General features: G+C 47.8%; 1 protein-coding gene across 19 annotated transcripts in view; it reads right to left on the reverse strand.

The window, feature by feature from the left end:
* Window positions 1–23,001, reverse strand: part of ANK1 (ankyrin 1) — a 174,027-nt gene that overhangs the window by 118,464 nt on the left and 32,562 nt on the right. For 5 of the 19 annotated variants that reach the window (XM_083456586.1, XM_083456580.1, XM_083456585.1 and 2 more), the window contains exon 1: window positions 1,388–1,646. The exons of the other annotated variants lie outside the window; for them this stretch is intronic. In XM_083456586.1, the coding sequence (XP_083312712.1) occupies window positions 1,388–1,423 (36 nt within the window). In that variant the 5' untranslated portion in view covers window positions 1,424–1,646. Of the gene's footprint in view, window positions 1–1,387; window positions 1,647–23,001 lie in introns of those variants that run through there. 19 annotated transcript variants of the gene reach the window in all.

Raw genomic sequence — 23,001 nt, forward strand, 5'->3', positions numbered from 1 at the left:
AGCCATTCCCTCCAGCTTCCCAGCAAAAGTCTGCTAACAGAGCATTAATTCTACCAATCTGTTCCCTCTCAGCTTTTTTAGCTGGGTGGAAGCAAGACAAGTTCACACCTGCTTGGCCTAGACATTCTGGACGAAGAAGGCTCAGAGCAGAGAACTGTCTGCTGCGATCTATCCAAGCCCAAAGAGAGAACTCTGGCAAGGCAGCAAACCAACGAGAAGGATTCAGCAAGAGCAAAGAGGAGGCATCTTTCCTGCAGCCAGTTCCTGCCAGCTCAGCATATCCAGTCTGGTGGCCGGGCAGCAAGGCTTTCAAAGCACCAGCCCTGGGTCTTGCCTTCAAGGAGGTTTGCCAGCTACTCTGGAGAGTGTGAATGCAAGAAATGCAGGGAGTCCCTAATTCTCTCTCTCTCAGCTCATCCAGACTTCCTTTAGTGCCGTGTTTTGAGGCACAGGTCCGTGCTTTAAAGTTCTGTGTCTGACCGCGGTGATTTGGTTTGGTTTTTTGTCCCAGTGCTCCTCTCAGAAAAACCAGCATTTTACTGTTGAATTGGCACAAATGGCAATTGGGTTTTCTGCTGTTTGTTCCAATCAATGGTAAAACACAAGTTTTGCCAGGGGCAGCACCAGGACCCAAAACAGCAACCATCACTCAGACACAGAGCAGATTGCATCCAAACCTGTCTACAGCAGCTAGCAAAAGAAGTGCAGAAACAGGCAGCCGGTATTGTAGGTTTCTGTTGCATTTCAAAAGCCTGCAGAACCTGTGTGACCATTAGCAATAGTGGTGCCTTGTATGCCAAGGCAAGCCAGGCTCCTTCCAAACAGCCTGCGGACACCTCTCTCTTGAGTGTGGGTGGTGCTGTTTTGGCTACATTAGAGTCCACCCTCAGAAAATCAGTTTGCTACTATAAGGAGGTACCTCCAGCCACTCCTTTTTTTCCTGGGGGTACTAAAGAGTACACCGTACTGGCCCCTCTCCCTCCCCCCAATGTTAGAAGTGTGGCACTTCCTGCAACAACTGCATGGTGAATACTGGCGCCTTCTTTTCTTTTCTTTGAAAAAGCCCTGCTGCCTGCCTGCCTCTGGGTCAGGGGTCAGCAAACTTTTTCAGCAGGGGCCGCTCCACTGTCCCTCAGACCTTGTGGGGGGCCGAAAAATAATAATGAACGAATTCCTATGCCCCACAAATAACCCAGAGATGCATTTTAAATAAAAGCACACATTCTACTCATGTAAAAACACGCTGATTCCCAGACCATCCGTGGGACAGATTTAGAAGGCGATTGGGCCGGATCCAGCCCCCGGGCCTTAGTTTGCCTACCCAGGCTCTAAGTCAAGTCTAGGATTGAAAGGACACCCAAGCAAAATCTGCTGTACCAATACTTACTCTGCACTGGCTCCATTGCCATATGGAACCCGACATCGCCGCTGCTTGCTCCAGGAAAGCAAGTGGATCTCCCCAATGCTTTCAAGCTGCACACTCAAAGGATGGGGCTCACTGCTGAACTTTCGCCAGCCACACAGACGCTCCACACCAGGAGTGGCAGATATAAGGAGTGGCAGATAGAAGTTGAGATGGGGCACACCATAATCGGCAGGCACAGAGATGCTGCAGCGCCTGCTGCAGGGGAGGCCCCCCTTCTGGGACTGTGAGATTATACAGAAGGCAGGACAACAGAGCTCATGAACTTTGCCTTATCACAGAACACAGTCCATAAACAAGCTCACGGCCTGGGATGATTTCGTTGTAGCCATTAAATAAAGCATCACTGGCAGATGTAGCAAGGAGACCAAGCAGATAATAAGCCTTGGCATTGACGTAGCGTTGTTTTAATTTTAAAAATGTTACACCTCACCCTTTGTCACCTTGCTCTAAGTAGCTTCCCACATTCCTAGCCTAATGTAGAGTGCATTCCTAGTGGGCAGAGCAATTTGCATACATTAGCCCAGTAATCTTCACAACAGCCCTGCAAATAGGCTATTGCTTTTATTGTTGTCACTGTGTGTTCCTCTTCTTCTTCTTCTTCTTCTTCTTCTTCTTCTTCTTCTTCTTCTTCTTCTTCTTCTTCTTCTTCTTCTTCTTCCCTGCCCCAGCCACTTGTTAGTTGCTTGTTACCTACAAGGTCCCTGTCATTGTCTGCACTGTAAATCAGGGAAGGGTTGTAGCTCAGGTGTAGAGCACCTGCTGTGCATGCAGAAGGTCCAAATGGCAACATTTCCAGGGGGTGGGGCTGAGAGAGACTTCTGCTTAAAAACCTCAGCCAGCCACTGTAGACAACACTGCGCTAGATGGACTAGTGGTCTGGCTCAGTCTATGGCAGCTTCCTGAGTTTCTAAACTAGTTGCCCCAAGCTCAGACTGCATCGCTCTTACAAGCCACTCTGGAGTTCCTGTAGCAATAACTTTCAGCACTTTGGAACTAAACTAAGTTTTTCTGTCTGAGCAACTTTTTCTGAATGCTGTATAGATATGGCTATGAATCTGACCTTTGGGGAGTTTGTAAGTAAACCATTTTTAACTTACCAAACACGTGATCTTTTTCTATGCTAGGGAAGAGGGAAACTTTGGAACTCATATTTTAAAGGTCTAATAGTCAATATTGCCACTCTGCATATTTTTTGATTTAAAATCTCTGCTGGGCTTTTCTCACCCAAGAGTAGTTGGCCCAAACCTGGATCTTGGCATCCAGGGAATTCTCCTTTCTATATATCTCTTTTATGTCCTTTGCATCAATGTATTTGCCCTAATGAATCAGCTTCCATGGAAAAGCTCTGAGTAGTCTGGGGAGCTCCAGAGCTGTGAGTCACATTTGTTTCAACATGGCAGTAATGGGAGAGTTTCCTGAGGGACTGTGTCCCATACTGATCAGTGGGAAGCAGCAAAGAAATTCCACCCCAGAGGCAGAAACACTTTCCAGACTGCAGCTCAAGTCCCTTAGCCTTATAAAGAAACTGGCAGCATATATATATTTTCCATAGAGTAGAAGCCTTGCTAATTTTCAGTATCTTGAAATCTGCATTCTAGGATTTACAGCATCGTCACAGACACAAAGGTATCTTCGCCTTCAAGTCTTGCACTGTTTTCACTCATTCTTAAGAATGATTTAATTGATGTTATGTCTCCTTGCGTGGGGAAGGAGACTGACAAAGATTATAAAATAAAGATGAGATAGAGGCCCTTGCACAGCTCAAGCCAAAGCATGACTAATCTTCAAGCTTTCGTCAGGTCATCTCCGCTGGCCTTTCACTGTCCAAAAGGCTTCTTTCTCTCCACTGGTTTGCTTACTTGTTTGCACTTCCCGCTTTGGCCAAGGGAAAGAGCCCCAAAGCATAGAAAGGGCAGGAAGGGAGAGCCGACAAGAGCCATTTAAAAAGGGGAATATAAAACAGCAGCACAGAGTTGAATAGCAGATCTGGGGGCCACAGAGAACTCAAACAGAATTTAATTCCAGTCTGCATGTTTAAGTGAACCAACTAGATTCACATTTCCTGGTCTAATATGCAGGTCAGAATGCAGTTTTCCTAATTTTGCCGTACAATGTGTAAAAAAATGTGTGATGATACAGAAGCTAGAAGGAACAGACTTAGGAATGAATACCTCTGAAACTAGCAAAGACAGGAAATGGATTGATTATTTGTCCTTAGTAAGTAAGGACAAGGAGTTTGCACTGCACACAGTACTTGCTTGCCTGAAATGTTCTGCAACCTTCCTGAAGACTCCTGGAATTCCACCCACATTTACTTTCTTTTCATACAACAATTCCAAGAGCTACCAGGAAAGCTACAAAGACCAAACCTCCAGCTATCTGCCCTCAAGAAATCAAAATGGCAAAAAGAGGCACAGCTCTGGTATGACGAGGGGGAGAAAAGCTTCTTTCTCCCTGTCCACCTTCTCAGCCCCAGGAAGATGTTTCTCCACTTCCTTCTGAGTGCAAAATTAGACATTATACAAAAGATGCATGAAGATTCTCCTGCCACAAAGGGACACAGATTAGTGGTCCTCAGAGGACCGCTGCTCCCCCTTTGCTCCCTGCTGGTGGTCCTCCTCTTTACATGGGGAAAGGGAAGGGCCGCTTGTGCAATTTATAAGTTGAAGGGTCTGACAATGCTGGGAATTCGGATACAGACCTAGCTGGGTGGCAGGGTTGTGCTTCCAGAGGACCTGTTCACTGAGCATTTAACCCTGATTTGCTTGCAGGAAGATTAGAGGACTTTATGTCAAAACAGGTTCTATCCCACACTTCCCATCATTTCCCCATCACTTTCCTTATTGCAAAAAAAACCCCTGATTTTTGGAGGAAGTCATAGAATCTGAGAGCTGGAAGGGATCTAGTGCAACCCCCTGCAATGCCGGCATTTCAGCTAAAGCATCCCTGACAGATGACCATCCAAGCTCTGCTTAAAAACCTCCCAAGGGAGACCATTCCACTGTTGAATTGCTATTACTGTCAGAAAGTTCTTCCTGATGTTTAGCTGGAATCTCCTTTCTTGTAACTTGAAGCCATTGGTTCGAGTCCTACAAGCATGCTCCCACTTCCACGTGACAGCCCTTGAGATATTTGAAGATTGCTATCATGTCTCCTCTCCGTCTCCTCTTTCCCAGGCTAAACATACCCACCTCCTTCAACCGTTCCTCATAAGACTTAGTTTCCAGACCCCTGGTCATCTTGGTTGCCCTCCTCTGCACACATTCCAGCTTGCCAACATCCTTCTTAAGTTGTGGTACCCAGAATCAGACACCATATTCCAGGTGTGGTCTGACCAAGGCAGAATAGAGTGGTACAATTACCACAAAGGGGTTTGTTGTTCAAGAGTGCAAAATTAGCAATAACTGCATAACCTGAACTTGGCAGTATGTGATGGAATCCCACCCAAAAATAACACCAGCCTGGAAGTGCTCAGAAGAATCTATGTAATATTTTGGCCTTGACAGTAAGGCCACAAAACTTAACAGCTTCACTCTGGTCCCATGTAAGTTCCTTGTAGCCGAGGGCTGTAGCTCAGTGGTAGAGCATCTCCTCCACATGCAGAAGGTCCTGGGTTCAATCCCTTTCATCTGCAGGTGAAACCCTGGAGTGCAGACAATACTGAGTTAAAAGGGCCAGCGCTCTGCCTTCTCATAAAGAGAGTTGCTATGATTTTAAAGGAAAAGCAGCTGTGGGAGTTGCCCCTTCTTTCAATGAGGATGGAGTGTTGGAGCACTTAACCCTCTCACTCCCTATTATTTTCTTCACTCACAGTGGCTTGTCCTGGACTGCCACGGTCCTGCATCTTACCCCTTCAAGCTAGGAAACGAGGATTTTTGAGGGATTCATTCATTTGTTCATTTGTTCGTTCATTCATTCATTTATCTATCCATCCCTCCATCCATCTTCACATCTCTATATCCCACCTTTCCTCAATTGACTTGTAAGTGGCATCTATGGCTCTCTCCCTTCCCATTTTATCCTTACAAAACCCTGTAAAGCAAATTAGGCTGAGAGAGAGTGACTGGCCCAAAGTCACCCTACTAACCTTCATGGCTGGGCAAGGATTTGAATCCAGGCCTCCCAGGTCCCAATCAAGACTCTGGCCACTTAACACCGTGCTGCATCCCCTTTCAGAGTGAAAGCACCCACATACAGACCTCGCACGGATACTGTTTGCGCATCTTTAGGCTAAGGCCTAGTTTAGCTGTCATTCATCAGGGCGTCAAAGCCAGGCAGGATGCAGTGATTTAATACAGGGATCACTAATTGTTTTTGTTAGCTATTTGCAGATGGCAGAGGCTCCAACCTGGAGAGATTTATCTGCCTTGCTCCATCAATTACTTTGCTACTTTAATCACATCCTTCCATGGACTCTTCCATTGATTGGCCTGTTTACATCTCACCTCCCTCAACCCATCGCTCTTTCTTGTCAGGGCTGGAGGAATGAGTGAATGCCCCCTCCATCACATGCAGCTAGCTATGGCATCCTCTTTGGGACAGAGATACCCCTGACAGGACTGAGAGATGGGTTAATATTCTAGAGAGAAAGACACCCGACTGTCTTTCTAATGCAACAGCAGAAGTACGATCTATGCACTGGGAGTTTGATAAGGAGGGGGCAAGTTAACGCAGAATGAGCATCTGCAGAGTCATTTAAAGAAAAAAGCAGCAGAGGAAAAGCTTCGTTCCAAAATAAGGTCTGCTAGGTGCACGGACACTTGATGCAATTTGAAGAACCATTTATGTCAGGAACCTCAGGCAAAAAGATATTGGAACCTGAGGCCAGAAGCTTTAGCAGGCTGGCTGTTTCCTGGGATTCTGTTCAAGTCCAAAAAAAGTGAGGAATGTGATATTGGGAGTATAATTCTTGGGAACATCAACCTGGGGGGGGGGGGGGACAAATTTCTAGCCTTTGAGGCTGTGAAGAGAGTGGCTGCAACAGTGGCTTGGCCAGTGCCAAAGGAGTCTCCATAACAATTTATTTGTAAAAGTAAAAATCCCTGCCTCTAGAAAGTTGGCATGCTGAAAAGAAGAATTCTGACAGGCTAGTTTTCTATGTACTATCGGGTATTTTTATATTAGGGCACCCTCTTGCAGTCTGGAGCGGGACCCCATCTCATCTACTGCTTGTGAGAAGCAATAAATGCAGAAGGCCCTCAAATGTCCGCATCATGTCACATGCCTAGGTTCCCTCCTTCTCGTTACAGCAACCTTGTAAAGTAGGTCAGAATTAATGCTTCCATTTCCAGGTGGGGGAGCAGAGGCTAAGAAAGTATCAGACAACCCACTCCAATTATCAATGTCCTCATGAAGATAAGATTTGAACAGCTGCAGCTCAGTCTCCTAGCCATTTAAACTATACCGCTTAGGCCTAAGAGTGCAGAAGACTATGGTGTATCTGGCCAAATCCCAAAAGCTGGAGAAGCAAGGGAGCAGGATTTGCATTTGTCAGGAGGACTGGATCTCAGGCCCCTCTCAGAGCAGCAGCAGAATAAGTTCTGCAGGTAAGCAGATACCGGCAAGTCAGCCACATTTGCATCCTTGATTCAGCTCAAAGAATTGCTTCCTTCCAGTGCAGAAACAACTGGCACAGGGAGAGCAGCGCTGCAGCTGCTCCGACCCCAATCTCCAGATTGGATAATCTGGAGTGGCTTTAGATGACACGGCGCCATCTGGTGGCCACTTGAAATGTCACTCCACAACAGCTGTCCCCCCTCCAGAAAGAGAGAGAGAGAGAGAGACATGAAGCTGCTGGCCATCTTTTCTGTGTCCTTGCTGTGGTACAGCAATCTGTGCAGCCACACCATGCAGCCAGCTGGCTCCGCATGGTCTGACTCAGTATCAGGCAGCTTCCTATGTTCCTGTGTTGCATTTCCTACCATGCCCCTATTTTGCATTTCCCACAATGCACCTGTGTTGCATTTCCCACCAGGCCCCAAATGAGCAAACTTCCATGGTATTGTGGGAAATGTAAACAGGGGGCAGCTTTCCAACCCAGCTGCTGTTGCCAGATAAGGCTGCAGCCTTGGGCGGCCACTGACAGCAGCATCCACCCACACCCGCAACTGGAATACGCATTGCTATGCCGTCAGACACCACCCTGAGTCGGCTTGGCATCTGGGTTCCCAGCTGTCCTAAGAAGAGGACAAAGGGGGCCCACCTAGTCCAGCAGCCTGCTCCCACAGGGGCCAAGCAGATGCCCCACTGGGAAGCCCCCAAGTGGGACAGGAGCACAAGAGCAGTGCCCTCCCTACCCATTTCCCCCAGCAAACGATATGCAGAGACATGGAACCATAGGGCTGTAGAGTTGGAAGGGGCCCCGAGGGTCATCTAGTCCAACCCCCCACAGTGCAGGGATCACAGCTAAAGAATCCCTGACTGGTGGTCATCCAACCTTTGTTTGAAAACCTAGAATGAAAAAGAGTCCACCATCTTCCAATGTAGTCCATTCTACTATCAAACAACTCTTCCCATCAGAAAGTTGTTCCTAAAGTTGAGTCGGAATCTCCTTTCTTGTAATTTCAACCCATTGGTTCAGGTCCTCCAGAGCAGCAGAAAACAAACCAGTTCCCTCTTCCGTGTGACAACCCTTGAGATATATGAAAATCTCTTCTCAGTCTCCTCTTTTCCAGGCTAAACGTCCTCCACTCCCTCGACCATTCCTCATAAGGCTTCTTCCAATCCTGGAGGTACTGTATCACCCATCACAACTAGCAACCATTTTGTGGAACTGAATTTCCATGGTTTAACGGTGCGCTGTGTGAAGACTTCCCCTCATCTGCTCTGAGTCCCCCACCATTCAGCTCCCTGCCTAGTCCATCTGCAGCGCTTCCACGACAAGTCCAGGGGCAGAAGTTCTACCCTTCAAGGATGCCATCTGGGATGCCCCAGTGTCAGTCCCTGTCCACCAGGTCCTGCAGAACCCTGGCCCCAGAGCTGCCCAGGAGCCAGGCCCGCCAAGCTCAGTGCTGACTACACTGGCTGACAGCATCTCTCCATCTTCTTCAGGCTGGGGACTGAGCCTTTTGCAGGCACGGCTGCTGCTGTCCCCACCCTGTTGCGTGAGGAGGCTTCTGCTGTGCTCCTACTCCCTATCTGTGATTGCTGCGCTACACTTGATCCCTGCCAGCCTCTGGCTAAGTTGGACTGACAGGCCCCTCACCTGACTTGCTGGATCCGGACTCTGGCTAATGATCTGGAGAACCTCCCAGTGGGCTGTATTAATAGGCTAGATCCTCCCTCCAGATGACCCATTTATTGGGAATTCGCCCCAATCTGCTTGCACAAGGCTTGTGGGAGATTTATGCAACATCCACTTTTGTGGGGCACCGGTTTTGGTTCTTATGTATGGGACTTTTACAAAAATGAGTATTCATCTCAAATCGTTTGCATGGAGGTTACGTAAGTCTTCCAGTTCATAAATTGTTCATCTCATCATTTGGGGGGCATATCCCTGACTGTTTCCGAACCACACGAAGCCTCTGGTTTTTTAATGTGTGTTTATTGTGCCTGGACAACAGAGCACTTTAATTGCACAAACCTGTTATGCGACTGAGTTTCCTGTGAAACTCTGGCCGCCCGGAGGTGATGCTGGTGCCCCCAATCCATCACCTGGGGCAGGTGCTCCACCCTGCCTCATGCAAGGGATGCCTCGGCAGTGGCAGGCAACAGGGATGCCTTCCATCAGCAGCCATGCCTGCAGGTCAGCCAGGCGGCCTCCTTCTATGGAGGACAGCCCTCTGTTGAAAGGAATCTTCTGCTTGAAGGACTGTCTGGTCCAAGTCCAGTCAAAAGATGAAGAACCGTAAGACCGTACAGCAGGAGGATGTTCATGTTACCCATTAGCATCTGGAGCACAGAAAGAGCAGGTGTGTGGCTCACCTGGCTGAAGTTCAAGGGGACGTGGCTTTTTCAGAAAAGATTCCTGTGCAAGTCAAGGCAATGTGCACAGGGTAATTTGCGTCAGGAAATTTTCAGTTTGCCCTGGTAAATTCCCCAGTGTGGTGGAGAGGGATCCTAATTTAGCATGTTCATTCTACTTGTACTCCGCAAACATTACTGAAACCTTTGAACGTGCCAAGCTTGCCTCATATTGATTTGTAATTGGTACCCTTTCATGGTTACGCATGGACTGTGTCCCAGTTCACAGTGCAGTGGCTGGACTGCGACCTGGGAGGCCAAGATTCAAATCCCACTCAGCCAGGAAACTGACTGGGTGACCTTGGGCTGCCTCTCAGCCTAATGCACCTCACAGGGTTGTTGTGGAGATAAAGTGGGGTGGAAGAGAACCCTATATACCACACTGAAATGCAGTAGACAAAAAAAAAGACTAATCTATAAATAACTTATGAAATGGAAAACATTCCATGGAAAAAATAAATCACTAGAACAATTTCCACTTCATATAACTGCAGTTTTACCCTGCTATGGGGAGATGTATTGTACGTATAATAAATTAATTTTAAACATGCATCCATTCACATAAATTAGCATATGCAAATAGTATGATGTCCTGCGCCCTCTCTCGTCCTCCTTTCAAGTGATGCACAATTGCCCTCACATCTACCTATCAAGCAGGACACTTGAGTTCTATCTGCATCCACAGAAACGTGAAGGTTTTGGTTTTTCCTTAAAAGAAAAATACTGAGAAAATAAAAAAGTCAAAAACAATACAAGCCTGCCTCCTGCTTCATTCTGAACTAGCAAGAACACACCACTGGATTCTTGTGAGGTGGAGAGGGAAAACCAGCCTCCTTTTAGGTCAGGGGAGACAGCAGCAGATATCAGTCCACAGCAACAGATCTGTGACCACATCTCAGTAACTATCCATCACCCACAAACGGCAGGGGCCCAAAACACAAATTCCCAGCAGCCTCTCCTACCTCGCGTGCCCTTTGCTGTGCTTAAAATAATCTGGAGGCCTTACAGGCTGCTTCCACCTCTCCTTGTGTGTGAGGAAAGCCCCAGGGAACAGCCCAGGCTCTGCACCCAACAAAACAAAAATCCCACAAGCATCTCCAGGCCAGCTCTTCTCTCGGTCACACAGCAACCAGGAGACGATGCTGGCTGGCTTGCTGTTCCTGGCTGGCAAGCAAAGGACAACTAGGTCACTACAGACAGGCAGAGGCATGGTCCCCAGGAAAGACTGGAATGAAAGGTGGGGAGGAGAGTCAACTCAGTTTGCATTTAAAGAAGAACATAACCAGGAGCTCAGAGTAACTCACAGAAGGGAGCAGGGCAGAAGCAGCCGTCATGCGCAGGGTAGATGCAGATTCCCAGCAGAAACAATCCAGGGCAGGCATGGGGGAGGTGTGGCCACCCAGATGCTGATGGACTCCAACTCCCATCAGCCCCAGCCAGCACAGCCAACAGTCCGGGGTGGTGGAAGTCACAGTCCAGTGACATCTGGAGGGCCACAGGGTAGCCAGCATGATGCTCTTCAGCTGGACCACAATGCCATTGTTAGAAACCCAGATATAAAAGCGAGTCGCCAAATGGCAACTTAAACTTGGGTTTCAGTTGCCTCAGTAGAATGTCTAGCTGCCATTTTCTTTTGCAAGATTACAAAGCAAAAAACAAATTGTTTCTCTTTCTTGTCAACATTAATATATTTAACAATTCAGTCACGTTTTTTACCTGTTAGAGTAAAAAAAAATTCTCAAGACATGTTAACTCTGCATCTTTTGCTGCTGTGCTGCCACGTGAGTCAGCCAACTAGTGTAGTGGTGCAACAACAAAAGACACTGCTGTCCACCAGCCAAGGAGATGGTGAAGATGTCAGTCACCAAACCTGGTGACCATAAATCTCCACTTGGTCACAAGTGGATGGTCGTGAGTTACAAAAAGCGACTGGCAACCAGGGAATTTTGAACACTGCCCAATTCCCAGGATTCCTGACCCCTGGCCATGCCCCTACAACACCTGGAAGTCATCATGTCGGCCATCTTTGATTCCAGGGGTTTTGGTAGGGGGTAACTTGGCAGTGGAACCAGTGGCCCAAATCCGCCTTGCCCAGGACACCTACATCCTTGGCAGTGAGTCTGAGTCTCTTGCCACACAGATCTTTGGCTGCTTGGATTGTCACCTGCCTCAAGCAAGGCTCACAACTGAGCGACACTGGCACCAAGCATCAGAGGTGCCTGATGCTGTGCCCAAGGGCAAATCACTTCTTAATTACTGCTTACAGTGCAGGTTCCTGCTTCGGCTTGGGCTGCTGCCAGCCCCGGGGACATGCCAAGGCCCTCAGCTCTGCTCGTGGTTAATTGACCCCTGCTATCGATCTGGCTTGAATCCATTGACCCTGTTTGTGACCGGAGAGAGAAAGAGAGGGGTTTTGTTTCCTTGCTGGGCAGATGTTCCAAGAGCAGCAGTGACAAAACCCAAAACCTTGTGCAGGGGGGCACATGATGAGACAGTAAACGTATCAGTCCTTGGTAGAGCAGACGCTCCAGAAGAGGGGGTGATTCAACTAGAAAGAGGACTCAGATTTGCATGTGCCCATTTATATGTCTCAGTGCCATCAGGGTTGCTGGGGAGTGGGCCCCAGCCAACAGAATGGCTGGGGCAGGTTCCATTGGGGGTGGGTGCGCTGGGACACCAGATCTCAGGGATCACAGGGAGGAGGAGGAGGAGTTATGCTAAGACCAGAACACATCATTATCGAGGAGGCAGGTTTAGTCATTGTTTGAAGACCGGAAGGATGCTGGAATCAATAAAGGAGACCCACATGACCTGAAGGTGCTGCTATGCAATGTCAGGTCAATGATTCATAAGACCACTGCCATCCACGACTTGATCATGGATTATATACACACACACACATTTTAGATAGATAGATAGATAGATGATAGATAGATAGATAGATAGATAGATAGATAGATAGATAGATAGATGATAGATAGATAGATATAGATAGATAGACAGACAATTGTCCAGTAGCACCTTAGAGGCCAACTAAGTTTGTTCTTGGTATAAGCTTTTGTGTGCATGCACACTTCTTCAGGTGTTGTTGTTGTTATCAAAAGAAACCTGAGGCATCTCCCCTGACATATGCCAGCGGAGGACAGGCAACTTCAAGACCCCTCCTGCTCTCATAGGAACACAGGAAGCTGCCTTAGAGTGAGTCAGACCTCTGCATTGTCTCCCAGTCCCAGCCCTGCCTGGAGGGGCCAAGGATCAAACCTGGATGTGGAGTGGACGCTGTCCTCTGCACAGGAGGACACATGGGCATAGCCAGGGGGCAAGGGGCACAGCTGCCCCCCCCCGCAAATCAAGTAAATAAATAAAAATACTCAACTAACTGATCAATCATGTTGAAGATAGCTCAGTTCTGCCCCCCCCCCAAAAAAAAACCCACAACCCTGGCTACGCCCATGGGGGACACAGAAGCACACAATTCTGGGGCACTTGGGAGTTGAGAGGGTGATCTCTCAGGACTGCTCATCTCAACCTACAGAAGAACAAGGAGAGCCTGGAGGGGAAAGGAAGCCAAGGGAATGCAGCATGATCAAGAACTTAGGTCAAACTCTGAGCTGTCAGGATGACCCACAGCTAGATGCAGCCTCCGTCAATGGTGCCTTTTTGAGATGGAGGGGCTCCCCTCTGGTCCATGATGCTGCACACACACACACACACACACCCCGACTGCTCCCCAAGTGCCATTCAGTAGCATCTGTGGGTTCCTGCGCCTCCGGCCTTCAACTCTGGAACTGCTTAGGCCTTTAAATAAACGCTTCCCTGGCAGTATCAGGGACTGGAATCCAATTCATTTCTGATCAATATCCTGGCTACAGCCCAGGACAAGGCTGGAACTTACTCAGCTTGTTACATTTTCTCCAGAGATATGGCAGGCCACTTGGAAACGCTGGCACAGCAAAAATACCCAGGTTTGGTGGTGTGTGAGAGACTTGGGCTCCATTCACACCATACATTTTATTTATTGATTTCATAAAATTTATATACTGCCTACTGGTAAGAAGAAACCTTAAAGGGGTTACAACACTTTAGGATGGGTGGGTGATGCCCTGTATGCTTCCTTCCAGCGACTCCTGCCGCCAAGATGGTACCAGACGTCTTGCTCCGCTTTCCTTTGGAACACATCAGCGAGGGGAGTCTTGTCATCTGGGCAGCCCAGGAGCCCCAGACACATCGCCCAGCCTTGCACCCTGGTGAATGTCACTTCAGTGCTATGAGCACAACGGTTTGACTTCACCCCCGAGGCCACTCCGTTGTCTCTCGAGACAATGCCACCTTTTCCTCCAATTAGCTCATGGTTCTCCTCCCCACAACAACCCTGTGAGGTAGGTTAGGCTGAGAGGCAGTGGCGTGGCCCAGGTCACCCAGCGAAACTTCATGGCTGAGTTGGATTTGAATCCTGGTCTCCCAGGTGCTAGTCCAACACTCTAACACGCCAACTCTCTAACCACTACACCACACTGGCTCTCTCTGTTTAAAAGAATTAAAAGCATCTAAAACTTTAAAAAAACAATAGAAAACTTTAAAACAAAATTTTAAACAATGTCGTAGAATAGTTTTCAGCAGGCACCTAAAACAGTACAGCAAAGATGTCTGCCTAATGTCAACAGGGATTTAAATAATCATACAGATTTAAAATCAGATGAAGCCCTTTTGAAGCAATGTGCAGGTGTCAAATGACACCTGTCTCAGAGGTCAAAGGCCAGAGGGCAGAGAGAGGGACGGTTTCACAACGGCAGCAGCAATACTGGGCTTCTACCTGCCTTTAATTCTTCGCCACTTAATTCTAAGTGTGCCAGGCAAAAACATTTATTTTCTGCCAGGCCTTCGGCTTTTAAGGATCTGTGTTTTCCTAGACTAGGCAGGATGCTTTAAGCCTGCCCTTTAATGCCACGATCACCTTTCAGATTTTTCTGTTTTCCTTTTTGCTGGTTTAAATGTTTGTTGTTGTATGTCACTTTGATTGGCTTTTACAAATAAAATAAAAAAGTGACCAATAAGTTTAAACAATCACTTGCATCCAGTTGGTGGCTCTAGGGGATTCTCATAGAAAAACAAAGTAGATCCTGAAAAGTTTTGCTTTTTTCCAAGTCCTCATGCAATGCTCTAAGGTAAAGGCAAAGCTCCAACCACTCCCCCACGCTGGCTCTTTGCAAAGCATCGTCCTGCCGCCAGCCAAGCATGAGTTGGAGTTATCCCATTTTATCCTCACCACAACCTTGTAAAGTAGGCCAAGCTGAGGGGGAGCGGGGGGGGGGGGCTCCCAGGGAGCTTTGTGGCGCAGCAGAGATCCCAGGCCACCTCTGGCCATCCGCCACTCCACCTCTGGCTCCAGACTTCTCTGACAGCCCCGGGCCTGGAGCAAACTTGGGGCTCCTCTCGCCACCACAAGCTGCCTTTGAAGACACCGTTTTGCCATGAGGCATATTAACATCCATGCATAATTAAGCCAACCTGAGGAAACTGGGCACACAGAGGAGAATCCACCCCTTTCATGTTCTCGGCTGCTCTGCCATCTATAATTAAACCACTTAATGCCCTGGGACGTTCCGTGGGTGGCATGCAAGGAGGGGGGAGAGTTTAGGAATGAGCCCCACGGTGGATGCTCCAGTGGCATAAAAACTGCAGTATCTGCAGCAGGGAAATCTAATCCCTGTTACATGCAGCAGACAAGCGGAGGAGAGAGGGTTATCTCTCTCTCTACACAAACACACACACAGTCCATTGCAGCATATATTGTGCTAAAACCCAAGGCATTATTTCGGTGATGATTTCCTTTTTAAGAAATGCCTGTTTCCAGGATTCTGTCACACCCTGGCATGACCGAGTCTCAGACCACCTGATCGGTCAAAGCTTCTCCTCACGCCTGCTAGCCATGAGGATGATGCTGGCTAACAGCTCACAATTTTGGGAAGGGAAACATTCCAGAAGCCAGAGTGAAACTGCACAACTTCCACTCCAGGGTAATTGCCAAGTTATCTGAGAGAGGAAAGGGACGAGCCTGCCTCTTCTGCGCTCACTCATCAGCACTTACGAGCACTTCAGAGGGGAGGCTGGTGGGAGTTTTTTATTTTTTGTCCAAAGCCTAATTGAATTATGTAAGATGCCTCTGGATGCAGGCAGCAAACTCCTTGGCTTGGATGCAAGTCAGAAAGATGTGTATAATGAACAGCTACGAAGGAGGAGGGCACAGCAAGGCTCAGGAGACTGCACTGGGCCCGTTTTACTTAAAGCAAACGTCAACCCTTTTCGTGCCTGAAAATCTTTTTATTTTTATCTATTTATTTTGGTACTTACACCCTGCCTTTCTTCAAGGAGCTCAGGGTGGCGTCCATGGTTCGCCCCCTCCTCTTTTAATCGCCACAGCAATCCTGTGCGGGAGGTTAGGCTGAGAGGCAGGGCCTGGGCCACAATCCCGCAGCGGAGCTTCATGGCCGAGGGGGGATGTGAACTCTAGCCTCCCAAAGTCGCAGGCCAAAACTCTTACCACAACACCACGCGCTCTCCCCTTCAACACCAGCAGAATTAGGGTTTTGTTCTGGCCTCAGCTGCCAGAATGGGTACATTTCCTCGATAAAAATCACACTCGAGCGCGCATCATACGTTTACAGCACTGCAGCACCTCTCACTGCAGCCCTCAGAAGCTCATGACCAGAGCCAAAACAAAACCACACACAGGTGACTGGGGGAAGGGGAGTGGGGGGTTTGTAGCAGTGCCCCAAACACCTTCCACTTTTCAGCAATTTTTCAAAAAGGCCTTGCAAAACTGCTCATGCAATGCCCTCACTTCCCCCACCTTGACTCACCCTCACTGATCTTGAAGAGGAGGCCCAGGAAACAGGCTGTCCTTCATCCCCCTCCCAGTCCAATGTGATGGAAGCAGGAAGAAGAAAAGAGAAGCCGGGAGAATCAAAACCCTCCCCATCATTCCTATCATCATGGGGGGAGTGGGTTCTATCGCAAATATGAAACCTGAGAATATTTAGTAAGCTCTGCTTCTGACCCATAACAGGGTTATGCGGCAAGGCTTGTTTGTATTTATTTATTTATTTATTTATTTATTTATTTATTTATTTGTCTGTCCACTCTGCCCATATGACTGGGCTGCCCCAGCCATTCTGAGTGGCTTCCAATATATATATAAACATAGTAAAACATTACACCTTAAAAAGCTTCCCTATACAGGGTTGCCTTCAGATGTTTCCTAAATGTTATATAATTACTCATCTCCTTGGCATCTGAAGGGAGGGCGTTCCACAGGGAGGGCGCCACTACCAAGAAGACCCTCTGCCTGTAACCTCACTTCTCACGGTGAGGGAACCGCCAGAAGGCCCTCGGCGCTGGACCTCAGTGTCTGGGCTGGACGATGGGGGTGGAGATGCTCCTTCAGGTATACAGGGTTGAGGCTACTTAGGGCTTTAAAGGTCAGCACTGACACTTTGAATTGTGCTGAGAAACATACTGGGAGTCTGTATAGATGATGATGATGATGATGATGATGATGATTTATTTATACATACATACATACATACATACTTACTTACCCTGCCCATCTGGCTGGGTTTTCCCAGCCACTCTGGGCGGCTTCCAACAGAAAATTAAAACAGAATAAGACATCAATCATTTAAAACTTCCCTAAGTAGTTTTATGGTCCCAGTGGTTGCTCCCAGTCACCGGTTTAGTTGTAGTTTCCAAATCACCTTGAAAGGTAGCCCCACATAGAACACATTGCAGTAGTCCAAGCACGTGCACTGGATTCTGTGCCACTTTGTGGGTTTCCAGCATGCACGGGTGATGTCACATGGCAGGAAGAGGCCTGATGGGGCCCACTGTGGCTGTGGGTAGGCCTGACAGGGCCTGTCATAGCCTCAGGAAACCCCAACAAAGGCCCTGCAGTGGAGGCGAAGGCTCAGCTCCAGTTGCCACTGTGGCACCAGAGAGAGGTAAGTGGGTGGGAGCTGAGCACCCACAATCAAAATTTTGTGGGTGCCCAGGCACCCAGGGGCCCCCACAGATGGTGCCAGTGAATCCAAGCAAGAGATAATCACTACTTACAGAGTGTACAGGTAAGCAGGGTCTTATCCTGCGTACCAGGTGGAACTGGTAAACAGCTGCCCTGGACACGGATTTGACCTGTGCCTCCATGGACAGCTGTGAGTCCAAAATGACTCCCAGGCTGCGCACCTGGTCCTTCAGGGGCACAGTTACCCCATTCAGGACCAGGGAGTCCCTCACACCAGCCCTCCCCCTGTCCCCCCCAAACAGCCCTTCTGTCTTGTCAGGATTCAACCTCAATCCATTAACCACCCTCCATCCTCCAACCACCTCCAGACACTGACACAGGACATTGGGAGGTGCTGCCTTTTGGCCAAGTGCAGCCATTACCTGCCCGCCTCCAGCATCAAATATGACGTCAAGTGTCAGGGAGGTTGGCATGGCTTGCCCCAAACAGCCTTGCAGGCAAAATCATTAGACCAACTGATCAAGACATAAGTCAAGTAATTCCCAGCAGTATCACCTGAGAAGACCTGAGAAGTCCGTGAATCCATGTCAAGTTTGGCACATGACCAAAGGGCCAGGCACTTGCCTAGGATTGGGATGGAAGGATGGTGGGCCCATTCCACAATGACAGACTCTCCTTGTGTATGATGTGCAATTCAAATATTAAACCGGAACAGTTTAACCGCTCACCCACTCCAGTTTGCTGTCTCTCTCTTTTCTGCATAATTTCTGGGACTGCTCTCAGAAATTTAGATTATTCATTTAAATCAGTGGTGCTCACAGTATCCCTTGGGGACTTGATCGCGTAGCCAAATTGTATTGTGGGAACTTGCATGGTTTTAACACAGCCACTCATCATTTCAGGTGTGGCATTGTGACACCATCCAGTTCCCTATGGGTTCCCTGATCTGCTGAAATCACCTATGTAACGAGTTCAACAAACAGGAAGCAGAAGCACACAGGGGAATATGGGGGGGGGCATGATTATTTGCATACTCTAAAAATTTGGGGGTAAATCGTTACTCTCATCCAGAATAATCTGTTGAATAATTTCTGTCTCCCTAGCTCTGTCTCAGAGCTAGCAGGGCAGCGGCTGAAGAAGGAGCCAAAAGGGTTTTCTTGTGTGTGTGTCTTTGTGGCTGATTAGCTGCTCTCCCTGTGCAAAGGTCAGAGGGGGCAGGGTTTCTGTTGAGGCAGGTGATTAGCTGTGGGAGGAGCTTATCAGAGCTAGCAGGGCAGCGGCGCGCACCGCTAGGCGCACGCAGTTCAGTTCAATCCATCTTTCAGATTTAGGGGAGCTAGTTTCAAACGTTTGATGGGGGAGACCTAGGTTTTTTTGGGGGGGTATTTGTCCTGTCTTCACGCTTTTTAAGATGGAGGACCACTGTAGCCACCCCCAACGACACGTTCTCAAGATGGAGGGTGAGGGAACAGCAGCAGTCGCCTGCGGTTCCTGCGCAATGTTTGCCATCTTGCCAAACGTTGCAGGCAGCTTTACCTGCAGCAATTGTATGTTGATTGCCCTCTTAAAAGACAAAGTCCAGCAACTGGAGGAACGTGTAGCTACGCTCCAAAGAATTAGAGAGCTGGAGCTTTTCCTGGAAGCAACAGAGAACACCGTCGCCACCAAGGAGGAGACAGGGGACACCCGTGAGAGGAGGCTAGTTCACAAACACAGGTGCCAGATACATGGAGAAACGTGACTCAAAGAAGTAGGAGGCCCAGGGTTCGCTCTGATTGTTTAGAAATACACAATCGCTTTCAGGTCCTCTCCCCTAGCATGGAAGACGAAGTACAGACTCCATTTGAGGATCTCTCCCTCATTACAGTCGATCAGGTATATGAAGACGAGCAGCAAAGTCAGTCCTCAGGGAATGTGCAGGCGACCTTGGAACGGACAGCTCATGGAAGAACCCCGACCAAACCTAAGAGGAGGAGTGTAGTCGTGATAGGGGATTCCCTACTGAGGGGAACAGAAGCAGTGATCTGTGGGCCTGACAAGATGTCTCGGGAAGTGTGCTGTCTCCCCGGAGCTAAGATCCAAGATGTAACTGAACGACTGCAAGGAATCATAAAACCCACTGACAAATACCCCTTCCTCTTGGTTCATGTGGGAACCAATGACACTGCAAGCAATAGCCTCCAGAAGATCAAAAGAGACTACAAGGCTCTGGGCAGGAAATTGAAGCAATTAAATGCACAAATTGTCATCTCATCTGTCCTCCCAGTTGAACGACGTGGCCCAGGGAGAGAGGGGAAAATAGTGGAAGTGAACAGCTGGCTTCGCAAATGGTGTAAACAGGAATGGTTTGGATTCTTAGATCACGGACTGCAGTTTCTTGAAGATGGACTTCTGGCAAGCGATGGGCTGCACCTCACAACGGTTGGGAGGAATGTTTTTGCCAAAAATCTCAGAAACCTCACCAGGAGGGCTTTAAACTGACTAATGTGGGGGAGGGGGACAGTGCTCCTGAAGGTAGGTGTCTATCAATTGATGAAGATGATCATCCAAATGTCATAGACCAAATGGAGCAAACAGCAAGCAGACCTAGTGGTGGGAGGAAAAAATCCTTAAATAAGAGGCACGGGGGAATGATTAATGGACTTCAATGTCTGTACACTAATGCACAAAGCATGGGAAATAAACAAGATGAGCTTGAGCTCTTGGTACAGCAAACTAAATATGACATAATAGGCATCACTGAAACCTGGTGGGATAAGTCCCATGATTGGAATGTAATAATGGAGGGATACAATCTATTTCAGAGAAACAGACCAGACAAGAAAGGAGGAGGAGTGGCGTTATATGTCAGGGATGTGTATACCTGTGAAGAGATCCAAGATTTAGAACCTCAAAGCCAAAGTGAGAGCATTTGGGTCAAAATTAAGGGAGAGAAGAATAACAGAGACCTCATTGTGGGAGTTTACTATAGATCCCCAAGCCAAACGGAGGACATAGATGATGCCTTCCTGGAACAGATGGCCAAGCAAGCAAAAGGAAGGGAGATAGTAGTAATGGGGGACTTCAATTACCCGGATATTTGTTGGATGTCAAACTCAGCCAAGAGCATAAGGTCAAACAGATTCCTCACTGGCCTTGCAGACAACTTCATTGTCCAGAAAGTGGGAGAAGCAACAAGAGGAACAGCCATTTTAGATCTGGTCCTAACCAATGTTGATGACCTGGTTAGTGGGGTAGAAGTGGAAGGATCATTAGGCGTGAGTGATCATGCTCTTCTGAAGTTTACTATACAGCGGAAAGGAGCAGCCAAGCATACTAGGACTCAATTTCTTGACTTTAAGAAAGCTGACTTCATAAAACTTAGGGAAGTGCTGGGTGAGATCCCATGGACAGTAATACTTAAAGGAATGGGAGTTCATGATGGCTGGGAGTTTGTTAAGAGGGAGATAGTAAAAGCACAACTTCAGGCAATACCAATGAGACGGAAACACGGAAGGTGCCTAAAGAAGCCAGGGTGGCTATCTAAAGAACTTTTAACTGAGTTAAGATTAAAAAAGGATGTGTACAAAAAATGGAAAAGGGGGGAAACCACCAAAGAGGAATTCAAACAAATAGCCAGCACGTGTAGACACAAAGTCAGAAAAGCTAAAGCACAGAATGAACTCAGGCTTGCTAGAGAGGTTAAAAGCAACAAAAAAGGCTTTTATGGGTATGTTCGTAGCAAAAGGAAGAACAAAGAAACAGTGGGGTCACTCAGAGGAGAAGATGGTGAAATGCAAACAGGGGACACAGAAAGGGCTGAACTCCTCAATGCCTTCTTTGCCTCAGTCTTCTCCGATAAGGAAAACAATGCCCGACCTGAAGAATTTGGAGCAAAAGATTCAGCAGAGGAAACACAGCCCAGAATAACTAAGGAGATAGTACAAGAATACTTGGCTAGTTTAGATGTATTCAAGTCTCCAGGGCCAGATGAACTGCATCCAAGAGTATTAAAAGAACTGGCAGATGTGATCTCAGAACCACTGGCAGTTATCTTTGAGAATTCCTGGAGAACAGGCAAAGTCCCGGCAGACTGGAGGAGGGCAAATGTTGTCCCTATTTTCAAAAACGGGAAAAGAGAGGACCCAAATAATTACCGCCCAGTCAGTCTGACATCAATACCAGGGAAGATTCTGGAGCAGATCATTAAGCAAACAGTCTGTGAGCACCTAGAAAGGAATGCTGTGATCACCAATAGTCAGCACGGATTTCTGAAAAATAAGTCATGTCAGACTGACCTGATCTCATTTTTTGACAGAATTACAAGCCTGGTAGATGAAGGGAACGCAGTGGATGTAGCCTACCTTGATTTCAGCAAGGCATTTGACAAGGTGCCCCATGATGTTCTTGCAAAGAAGCTGGTAAAATGCGGTCTTGACTATGCTACCACTCAGTGGATTTGTAACTGGCTGACTGACCGAACCCAAAGGGTGCTCATCAATGGTTCCTCTTCATCCTGGAGAAGAGTGACTAGTGGGGTGCCACAGGGTTCTGTCTTGGGCCCGGTCTTATTCAACATCTTTATCAACGACTTGGATGATGGACTCAAGGGCATCCTGATCAAATTTGCAGATGACACCAAACTGGGAGGGGTGGCTAACACCCCAGAGGACAGGATCACACTTCAAAACGACCTTGACAGATTTGAGAACTGGGCCAAAACAAACAAGATGAACTTTAACAGGGAGAAATGTAAAGTATTGCATTTGGGCAAAAAAAATGAGAGGCACAAATACAAGATGGGTGACACCTGGCTTGAGAGCAGTACATGTGAAAAGGATCTAGGAGTTTTGGTTGACCACAAACTTGACATGAGCCAACAGTGTGACGCGGCAGCTAAAAAAGCCAATGCAATTCTGGGCTGCATCAATAGGAGTATAGCATCTAGATCAAGGGAAGTAATGGTGCCACTGTATTCTGCTCTGGTCAGACCTCACCTGGAGTACTGTGTCCAGTTCTGGGCACCACAGTTCAAGAAGGACACTGACAAACTGGAACGTGTCCAGAGGAGGGCAACCAAAATGGTCAAAGGCCTGGAAACGATGCCTTATGAGGAACGGCTAAGGGAGCTGGGCATGTTTAGCCTGGAGAAGAGGAGGTTAAGGGATGATATGATAGCCATGTTCAAATATATAAAAGGATGTCACATAGAGGAGGGAGAAAGGTTGTTTTCTGCTGCTCCAGAGAAGCGGACACGGAGCAATGGATCCAAACTACAAGAAAGAAGATTCCACCTAAACATTAGGAAGAACTTCCTGACAGTAAGAGCTGTTGGACAGTGGAATTTGCTGCCAAGGAGTGTGGTGGAGTCTCCTTATTTGGAGGTCTTTAAGCAGAGGCTTGACAACCATATGTCAGGAGTGCTCTGATGGTGTTTCCTGCTTGGCGGGGGGTTGGACTCGATGGCCCTTGTGGTCTCTTCCAACTCTATGATTCTATGATTCTATGATTCTATTTAAAAGTGTATTAACCACTCCAAGAGAGGGACAAAAAGCCTTGCGGGGGTTGAGACAATCTCTTCGAAAAACATTTCTGTGCACTGGCGCGTCACCTGGAA

The sequence above is a fragment of the Podarcis tiliguerta genome (genome assembly GCF_965153285.1).
Source record: "Podarcis tiliguerta genome assembly, chromosome: 8".
NCBI lineage: Eukaryota > Metazoa > Chordata > Lepidosauria > Squamata > Lacertidae > Podarcis > Podarcis tiliguerta.